Here is a 10,832-nt window from a genome sequence, read left to right as displayed (position 1 = left end):
AGTCAATCATCAATAGGAGGAGAGGCCCTTGGCCCTGTGAAGGTTCTGTGCCCCAGTGTAGGGGAATGGCAGGGCCAAGAAGTAGGAAAGGGTGGGGTGGCAGGCATGGGGAGGGGGGAGGCAACAGGGGTTTGTTTTTGTTGTTTTTGTTTGTTTCTTTGATTTTTGGAGGGAAAACTGGGAAAGGAGAAATTTACATGTAAATAAAGAAATTATCTAATAAAAAGAAAGAGTGTGTTCAAATATACGGGAAAATTGGAAGTGTTTTAAAGATTATACCTTTATAACATATATTACTTAAGTTCTAGTTCATTTGACATTTTCATAGTTGCTTATCTATATTTCTAGTCATCTTTCCAACCTTTCACTTTATCAATCCATTTTATTTTTAATGCTGAAAACAATGGAGGGTGTGGGGATGTCACTTTGTTGGTAAAAACACTCGCCTAACATTCATAAAATCCTGGTTTTGATCCTAGTACCATATAAAATTGGTGTATTGGCTCACAAACCATCATTCAAAAGGTGGAGACAGGATCAGAAGCTCAAGTTTATCTTTTGCTATGTAAGAAGTTTGAAACCAACCTGGGATACATGAGAACTATCTAAGAAAACAAGGCAAAGAAGCAGAACAGAGCTTCTGGTTCTGCAGTGAATCATGAACATGTTTCATTTTACTTTTTCTTCGAATCCCTGGATGAAAGCCACTTGATAGTGGGGAAAAGATTTAGTACTACCTAGGAACATTGGACTTAAAGATGGACAAGGCAGAAAGTTAACAAGATTTCCTTCCTTCTAGTATTTCCAAGCTTGGGTGTTCTGTAAACTAGAAACCCTAATAGATACAAACAAGAAGAAAATTCCCAAGGAAAATCTACTGTCTGTAACCAAACAACTTAGAAGTTTGTTATCCAGTTAGAGAGTAAGATCTGCCTAGTCTTGAGTGAATACATAAAGAGCTCAGTGCTCATCAGCCCCAGGTAGCACTATTGCAGTGGAGCTAGTGGGCTGAGTACCTCTTCCCTACACTACCCTACACTAACAAGTTATCTTTTCGCTGAACTTTTAGGCAAAACATTACTTTCTACTTTTGCCCTTTCTCTTCTCAGTAGTAAGGCTCATGTGACAAGCACCTGTAGGTGGAACTCTAGCTTTCCTCCTGCCTGCTTTATCAGTAGGGAAGTACTAATAGCATTCCTTGTGGAGACTGTTTCCAGACCTCTGATATTTCCCCTTACCCTATCTTAACAAGCCATTACCCTTCTACTCCAGGATCGGTGGGTGGAATGTGTCTTACACTTCTGCCCTGTAGTAATGAGTTGGCTTCTCTCCCTTTCCATAGCCAGCTCTGCAGGAACTAGAGTGTTATCATCTGAGTCGGGAAGATTCATGTACATTAAATTGAAATTTAAATCACAATCCACAAAAGTAATCTAGGACATAAGTGTTTTTTTAAGTTAACAGGTTCTTGACTTACTAAAACAGAAGGTTTTGGTTGGTTGGTTGGTTGGTTTTTAAGATTTTCTTTCTTTTTTAAATTTTATTTTATTTATTTTATGTATGTGAGCACCCTGTAGCTAGAGAGGGCTTTGGATCCCAGTACAGATGGTTGTGACCTGCCATGTGGTTGCTGCGAATTGAACTCAGAACCTCTTGAAGAACAGTAAGTGCTCTTAACCACTGAGCCATCTCTCCAGCTCAAACAGAAGGTTTTAAATAGGAAAAAATTATTGTACTGCATACAACTTTATATTTTCAGGTTATACTCCAAAATTAATCACTATACTGATAAAATCCCATGACAGCACCAAGATGACACAGATACTGGAATTATCAAAGACAACTATCATAAAAATAGACATTTACAAACACCCAGAAACAAGTGACATAGGAGAGGGAAAAATGAGCATTGTAAAATTGGAAGATATAAAAAGGGACAGGCAGTGGTAGAGCACTAGCATGGCTCTGTGCCCAGTATTACTTAGAGACACACAGAGAGATGACAGGCCATTGGGTGGACTTGAGCACATTGGAGATACCCAAAAAGAATTGTTGAATTTGAAGACAATTTGATAGCAATCCAGCGTTATCAAGAGATTGAAAAATAATTGAACTATGGTTCAGGGTCCATAGGAAAATAACAGAGGAGTTGGTGTGCATATAATAAAGGGGCAAGAAAGAAATGTAAATCTAAAAAAAAGACTGAAAAAATAATAATGGTGCCCACTGTGCAATAGAAAATGTAAATCTTCAAATTTAAGAAGCAGAGCAAACCCAAACAATATAGACTCTAAAGAAATCCACACCAAGATCTAACAAATTAGACTTCTGAAAAGTATATGAGAAGGGAAAATGCCTTGAATACAGAGCTCCTGAAGAGAAATGAGTCACAGAAAACAACACTTTGATTGAACGTGGTATGTATTCTTAGTTTTCAGGTTTTATCTTATATGGCCTCAAAACTGATTCAGTTTTTTAGTTAAATTGCTTTTGTTAAATATATTTCTATATCCTTAGTATCAATATTATTTTATTTTTATTTTTCAGTTTTTTAATACTGTACATTAAGTACAACTTTTTATTTGAGACAGAGTTTCACTGTGTTACCCACATTGACAACAAATTTCTGGTTCAAGCAGTTCTTCTGCCTTAGCCTTCCAAATAGTTTTAACTTCAGATATGCCCACAGTCCCCATCAAACAAGCAGTTTTTAACCTTACCAAATTTCAATATTAGTTATGTCTGTGGCTCAGAAGATTCTTCGGGGGTTTATGCCCCAGCAGTCATTGCCATCTTGCTCCTTCTTCTACACTCTATGCTAGTTATTTTGCTTTTACATCCAAGTCCAGCAACTGGAACCACAAGCAGAGTGTGTTCATGGAGGTAAGGTGCATTCATTCATGCCTTGTTCTGCCTTATAGGGGAGAACATGGTGTGCTACCATTTGAACATTGGTGGTGTTTCTAAATGCTCTTCAATCAAATTGATGTTTTCTTGGTCAGGAATTATATTGAATTTTATCTTTTACATCTTTTGAAATGATTATATAGATTTTTCTGGATTTTTGTAACGATTAATTACATTGGCTAATTTTATAGTATTAAACTAACCTTGCATTCTTAGGATAAACTTTTTACTCAGTTATGTGGCTTTTCATGAGGTACATTAATCTATAATTTTTATGTTTATGTTTTTGTCAGTGTTTAGTATTAGTTCTAATTTGCTTCATTTTTCAAAATGTTTTCTGAACTTCTACTCTTAATCAAACTTAAATATTAAAAGTATTTTGTCAAGTTTTTTTATTATTCAGAATAATATGTTTAAGAAATAATGAAGGCCATTCCTGTGTGTCTTCTTTCAGTCAGACCTTTGCCTTTGTGCCCCAGTGTCCCCTTTTCGTTTCAGTAAGGACTTCTCAAAACAGGAGGGCACAGTATAAAGTTATGTGGGGACTTCTAGAGTTCAGTGATTGCCAGTGGCATGTGTAGCTAACACTCTTGTTAGCTTTTACTGTATTTTGAGAGAGGGGGAGAGAGAGAGCTACACGAGGGGAGGGGAGGCGAGGGGAGAGGAAGGGAAGGTAGAAGAGGAGCTATGGGTGACAGATGTGATCCAAATTAAAAAAAAAAAGACTGATATGCTTTATCAAGCATTTTTAATCTGTAATTCATGAACATTTCCATATTATGCCTAGTGGATATTGTTTGGTTTTGGTGGTTTTGTTTTTCTGTTTTGAGATAGGGTCTTATGTAACCGTGGCTGGCTTCAAACTTGCCATGGGGCTGAGGATGACCTTTCAGTCTCCTGCCTCTATATCACAAGTGCTGAGATTACAGACATGTGCCACCTTGTTCAATGTGTGTAGTGCATAGGCAAGAATCCAGAGCTGTGTGCATGTTAGACACAATATCAGCTGAGTATATCCCCAACCTTTCTGTCAGTTTTTTAAAAGAAATTTCTGAGTAGAGGGAATATAATGTTTGAAAAAGTTGTTTCTTTGAAGAAGTTTTTAAAGTAAAATGTACATAGCTTAAGTATTTTAACTTTAAAAATCTACTAGTTTTGAGTTTGAATCCAGGTGTTTTTAGAAAAAATAAGAGTTTGCTAATTCAAGTTGAAAGTCATATTATCAATATAAACTACATCTACTAACATTTTAAATGCCCATTTAGGACTAGGACATAGCTCAAAGGAAGTGTTTACATCATAGCTCAAAGAAAGTGTTTACATATAGCATGTTAAGTCTGTGGGTTTGCTTCCCAGTACCCTAAGAATTCAGCAATAAACTTCTTGTCTAAAATGTCTAGGGTTACTCTGTAATGATGGAGATACGATTTAAAGCAAGTTAAGTGTAGCCTCTTAAATGTTAGTCTAATCTAAGTTTGTTGTATTTTGTATGTTCCACCTATAATCCAGTTTGTTACTAATTTTTACCATGTTTATAAATGTTATAAAGTCAATGTTATAAAGCATTTAAATTCTCAAGAATCAACAACTTTTGAGGACAACAGTTGTCTTTCTTAACATTCATTTTTGTTGTTTAACTTGTCATGATGGCTACAGGTTTATCTAAATAAGCAGATTTGGGATTAAATGTGAATCTAGGTAAACCTCATTTCCATGGGTGGAATCGAAAGAAAAGGTCACATTATAGTGCAGTGTGCCACCCAAGGGCATTCACGACGTTTAAAGGAGGGACTGAGGAACACTGCTTAATCTAACAAGTCACTTCTAATATTTGTAACCAGAATTAACTTAAGAGTGACAATAGAAATTAATTTTAAATCCTCCTCTATGTTTGCCTGCACTCCTGTGTAATTACTTACTATGTAGTTGTGTACCTTATGAATAAAACAGTTTCTTTTTCAAATGGTTGAAATCTACTGACAGAGACACTGTGTGATGCTGTCACTGTCAGTTTTCCTTGACTGCTGGCTGAAAAGAATGAATTCCACAGATGCAGAGATTAGAAAAGAGCATTACTCTCCCAAGCTCTCAGTGAGGAAGTTTCTGAGTTAGGCCTGATCTATAAGGAGTGTCTCAAATTAACAAGGCTATTGGGATAGAGGTGAGCTTATAGCAGGACCAGCATGAGCATATCTCTTACTAGCCATCTGTATGTCTGAAGAAGTTACCTAAATAGAATTATACTTCCTAAATGTGATTATTGTTTCATCCATTTGTTCATTCCTTAAATAACGAAACTTTGATTCTGTCTTCTGCATATGTTTTAGGAATGACTTTCTGAAAAAGGTGGACATACAGCAAAATTATGCCTTATATTTCCTCTCCTGTTCCCTGAGAAACAGTATCAATTAGTAATTCAGAAGAATCTCGATATAACTCCCATTTGTTGAACACTTACAATAGATCATATATTTGTTAAGAAAACTGAATCTTGGAAATTTAATCACCAAACTTTAGTGCAGAACTTAACTGGAGATACTATTTTTATAACTCTGAAATCGTACAAGCTTTCCTATTTAACTTATATAGGTTGGGTTTTAAGTCACCACCCTTCTTCTTCAGCCTCACAAGTGCTAGAATTGATAGTGTGCCATGAGATGTGCCATGAAAACCATGCACAAAATCCCATCTTATAACCATTGCACCAAGATGTGTAACAGTGACAAGGACTTGCTTTAAATCATGGAGAATGACTAGATGTATTTTCCTACAAGATTCTCTTAGGTTTAAATAGCCAATGATAATTGAAAATTTGTGTTGAAATCTAATTATGTCATTGATAGTATATATAACTCATGAAATTTAAGTTATATGACTTGGCTTGAGATAGTACTTTTGAGATGTATAACTTGATCAAAATGTGAAGAAGTCTTCTACTGCCACTGTAGCATCCTTCCACCACTTGCCCATTTCTTGTTGAAGTGTAAATGATTGGTGCCCTTACACTATTGCATATCTTTAATACTCTGTAAAATGCCCTCCTTTTCAACCTCTAGTACTTAGAATGGTTAAATCATTTTCCTGGTTGGAGCTTCCTATGCAGACCTAATCTTTGGTAATCTGCCTTTATCCCACTTAAACTTTTAACCCCACACTACTCTTAGCCCCATTCCCATACTGCCCTATACACATAAGCACACCCTCATTTTCTAGTTTCACAGAACCCAAACTGTCCCTCTCTCCCTCACTTCCTTTCATGTATCTTATCATCTATTAAACTATCATGTCTTTGCTCTTGTTATGCCAGTGTTCTTCCTACCCTCCTATCAATCATGTTTGTCTTGTCTTGTCTTGTTTTGTCTGTCTGTCTATCGTCTTTGTTCTGTTGTTCCAGTCTTCTTCCTACTTTTTAGTGTTGTCAGCCTGAGCAAATCCTGCCTATCAAAAATGTCAATATACTTGTCACCTATTTATGCTTTCTATAGAGCCTGTAGAATACTTGGTTTATTTTCTGTGTGTATGTGCAACTTGTTGAGAGTTCATAGAAAGTTAGATCATTATCCTCTATTATGTTTTTTTAATGATTCATATCAAATTACTACTGATACTAATCAGTAATGTTTATTAACAGTGTCTTCTCAAGCATTATGATTAACAATTATGCACATTAATTAATCCTCATATTGATCCTATGATACAGAGACAGCTATCACCCCACTTTATAAACAAGGGGGATGAAGTTCAAAGAGACAGAATACCTTGGCTAAAATACAACAAGCAAGAGCATAAGCCAGGATTTGAACCCAGAGTATCTGGTTCTAGCCCATATAAGTTGGAGTCATTCATTCATTGATTCTCTGGGGAGTACAACCAGAAAGTACAATTTCTATTAAAATCAATCTTGAATGACTGAAGAGGGGAATGTGAAAGATAATTTGTTACCAGAATAATAATACCATGAGAAAGTCTTCAGAATCTTTTGAAAGCTCTCATTTTGTTTCATAGGAGAAGCCAATAATCTGCTATGATGATTACTGATAAAGTTAGGTCAAGAGAGTAAAGTACCTAGAGAAACAATGCACATTGATTTTTGCAGAATAAGTAAGAAAAAGAGAAAAGGTAGAGGGAGAACCAAAGGCCATTTTAACTAATTAGCATGCCCCAGTGGCACAAACTCATAACTCTCAGAATTTCAACCAGAATCTCTGTTTCCTGGGCACCAGTTCTGAAGTCTTTCCATCTTAATATGCTGTGTAGTAGAACGCTGTGATCATATTTCAGGAAAAATGCTAGACCAAGACAGAAATGAGTTTTTGAAGAAAACAGTTTGTTGCTTTTGAAGTTGGTCAGCTTTGCCCAAGACCTACTGCTATATTGAGATTCACAGTTTGCTTAGAATACTGCTAGCCATAGAAATCAAAACAGAACAAAACAAAAGGCTACTATTTAGGCCTCCTAGGTCTGTCTGTTCACAATCCATGCTTGCAAGCGTAAATTATCAGTTCATTTCTGCTGGGCAGTTTGAGCACAGGGATATAGCAGTCTTGGTCTTCAGACCAGCTGTTCTCAGCCTGTGGGTTGTGACCCTTCTGGGAGATCAGCTGACCCTTTCACAGGGATTGTGTATCAGATATTTACATTACAGTTTATAATACTCATGAAGGAACAACAAAAATAATTTTATGGTTGCAGGGGTTACCATTACATGAATGGAATTTAAGGGTCACAGCATTAAGAAAGCATTGAGAACCATTGCCTTGGCTATCTTCTTGTTTGTTTTTGTTAAAGTAAATAGACAATCTTGCTTTTAGTTTGACATGAAGAGGGAAATTAAAGAAATCTAGACCAGTTTTTACCAACAATGAATTCTAATACTGTTTCTTTGTTTTTCAGGGTGACGAGGAAGGACCCAGGTAAGATTACATTATTGCTTCTTGTCTGTTCTCAGAAGTAGAGTGACTTTGTAGCCTTCTAATGCCCGTGTTCCCCCCCAACCCCCCCGCAGACAAGCAAGGTATAACATAGAAAAGGGATATCTGTCTTAATCCAGTGCTTCGGGGCTTTTATTTTGTACTACTCCCATCTCCTTCCCCATCTGTGTCATTCTCCACCTCTAAACCAGATAAAGGTAGACTTGAAAGTATATAGTGACAAACACCTTGCTTTGTTCTTTAGCACATTCAGAATACCTTGTTAAGAGGAGCAGGTTCTATATTTGAATGGTAATTAGACTATCCGGTGGACCTACTAAACTTACAGTGTTCTTTTTTTGTTCTTTTTGGCTTTTGTGAATGTGCTCTAGACTGTATTATTTCTGTCACAATGAATGCTAGGTAATTGGTATAAAAATTGTTTAAATGGGGAAAGGCTTTTGTTCTTTTCCATATCGATAGTTGGAAGAAATTTAACAGGATATTTTTTATTGCCTCAGCCTTATAGTAAACTTGGACTTTACTGTCTTTCCTCTTCATCTGCTTGAGTAGTGAGAAAAGACTATAGAAAATGCTGCAGCTGTACTATCAAGCAAATTGTAATGTCCAGACAGACCCCATCTGTCATGGAGACTAAAGGACTTATGGCAGGAAGATATCAGGAAGGATGTCTGGGTCTCTGCCATTCAAAGTTTATTTTAACTACAAGTACAGCCATTTCTAATGGATTTTAAGTAGACCCTCAATGAATATAAAACATTTTCCTTTATGTGGAGTTAAGACTATATCCCTTGGTGAACCACCTTCTTCATCCCAGTAAGCCTAAGTGGCTTTTGCAGAGACAGAGTTCCTCAGGTCTCAGTGCAAAATTCACTAATGGAGTTCAATTCCTTCTTTAAAAAACCTAAAAGAAAAAACTGTCCAAGATTGTCCTTGGAGCCAATATTTGACTCTGGTTTTATTTCTGACCAACAAATATCATTTTTTCCCTCATGTCTCAGGTTTCGTTTTTTTGTTTTTTCTTTTGCTGTGATGAAATATACCCTGACAAAAACAATTTAAGAGAGAAAGGGGTTGTTTTGCTCACAGCTCAAGGTACAGCCCATTATGGTGGGAAAGTCAGGGCACCAGGAACCTGAAGCAGCAGGTCACATTGCATTTACAACAGATGAGAAAAGCACTGAATGCTTGTGTTCACCCCAACTTTTCCTTTATATATATAGTATTTAAGATCCCGCCTAGGAATGGTGCCACTCACAGTGGGAAAGCCCTCACACCTCAATTAAACTAATAAAGAAATCCACTACAACCGTGGCCAGAGGCCAGTCTAACCTCGATGATCTTTCCCAAGTATACATGGAGGTTTATCTACCAAAGTGATTTTTGATCCTGTCAAAAATCATGAGATGAGACTATTCAAGATGAGGTAAAACTAATTACCTCATCTTGAATAGTCCCCTTTAAGTATATTGTTTGAGAATTTTATGAATTCTCATAAAGACATGAATATATAAATCTCGCCCTTATTTCCTCTCATTTAACCTTTTCCATATCCCCATAGTCACTTTTACCTCCCAACTCCATGTATTTCTTTTAAAACCCTTTGGTGCTGCCAGTATGTCATGGGTGTAGGACCATGCACTGGAATAGGAGCAACCCATAGAAGGTTACGGCTCTGAAGAAAATTGACACTTTTCTTCCCCCAGCAGCCATCAGTTACCAATATGTCCTCACCTAGGAGTAGAACATTGTGAGCCTCTCCCTCATCCATTCTAGGATTTGAGCTGGCTTGATTTTCTGCAGGATTTGTGCATTCAGTCACAGCCACTGAGTTCATGTGTGTAGTGGCCTATCATATCTTGAAAATACTGTTTTGTAGTAGCTATCCACTAGCTCTGTCTCTTAACAATCTTACCATCCTCTTCGCTCATGATCCCCTGGGGAGCATTTGCAGAGGAAGGGTGTGATATGGGTGTCCCGTTAAGGGCTGAACAGTCTTTGGTATCTTGTTCTCTGCATATTGATCAGATGTGAGTCTCTGTATTAATCACCACTTACTAAAAAAAAAGCCTCTCTGATAGGTGTTGAAAATGTACTAGTTGGTGGGCATAAAGATACATATTTAGGGAGTAATTTAAAATGATGTCTGTTAAGCAGAACAATAGTAGGTTCTCCCTAGGGATCATAATCTCCCCAGTTATGAATTCTTGATCTAGTTAGTACCAGGCTTGAATTCTGTCTTGTGGATTAGGTTTTAAGTCTAACCACAAAAGTTGTCAGTTATTCCCATATCATTAGTCCCACTCTTCCCCCATGGGCATCTTACAAAATGTCCACACCTGAGTTAGATTATTGATACTCTCCCTCCCTGCTCCTGAGCCTGCATGGTACTTTCCACTATTGTAGAAGCTAGCCAGTAGAGATGGAGCTTCTAGGTTAATTAAGATCAATTTCTCAATGTCTACTGACTCAAATATATGGTATCTTCAACAATAGTGTCTTGCCATCAAATTCTGGAGGGTAACCAAGAGCAATCAACAGAAAGTAGCCCATACCTGGCACTGTTGAACTCCTTTCTTAAGATGTTCCAAGTGATATCCTGAATGTGCATCTTTTGGTATTTCTTTCTTGTGAGAACTGTGTTCCTTAGCTTCCACTTTAGAACTACAGGGAAATATCCAGCTCTGGTCAGCTGTGGTTCAAGCCAGAAGCATCATGCTTCAAACCTATATCACCTCAGAGAATCCCTTCAGATTCCACCTTCCAAATGTTTTCAGGAACAAGCTTATTCTATATTATGGTTTCGTCCCTCCCTAGATCCTTCTCACCTTTTTATTCCATTACAATATGTTTTATGAGAGCTGAACAGAAGCCTTAGCAGTTAAGAGAAATAACTGTTCCCAAGTACCAGGTCACAACCATCTACAATTCTAATTCCTGGGGCTCTAATGCACCATTTCTGGCTTTGTGGGCTCCTACTCACATGGGATGTAC

At 37.1% G+C, this 10,832-nt stretch overlaps 1 protein-coding gene across 1 annotated transcript in view; it reads left to right on the top strand.

Annotated features, from left to right (window-relative positions):
- Positions 1-10,832, top strand: part of Trim44 (tripartite motif containing 44) — a 106,341-nt gene that overhangs the window by 46,875 nt on the left and 48,634 nt on the right. Inside the window, exon 4 of the mRNA XM_031371156.1 lies at positions 7,801-7,820. Within this exon, the coding sequence (XP_031227016.1) occupies positions 7,801-7,820 (20 nt within the window). The remainder of the gene's footprint in view (positions 1-7,800; positions 7,821-10,832) is intronic.

The sequence above is a fragment of the Mastomys coucha genome, unplaced genomic scaffold, assembly GCF_008632895.1.
Source record: "Mastomys coucha isolate ucsf_1 unplaced genomic scaffold, UCSF_Mcou_1 pScaffold15, whole genome shotgun sequence".
In the NCBI taxonomy this organism is placed as follows: domain Eukaryota; kingdom Metazoa; phylum Chordata; class Mammalia; order Rodentia; family Muridae; genus Mastomys; species Mastomys coucha.
The sequence above is the reverse complement of the archived record's forward strand: the minus strand, read 5'-3'. Positions and strand labels throughout refer to the sequence as shown.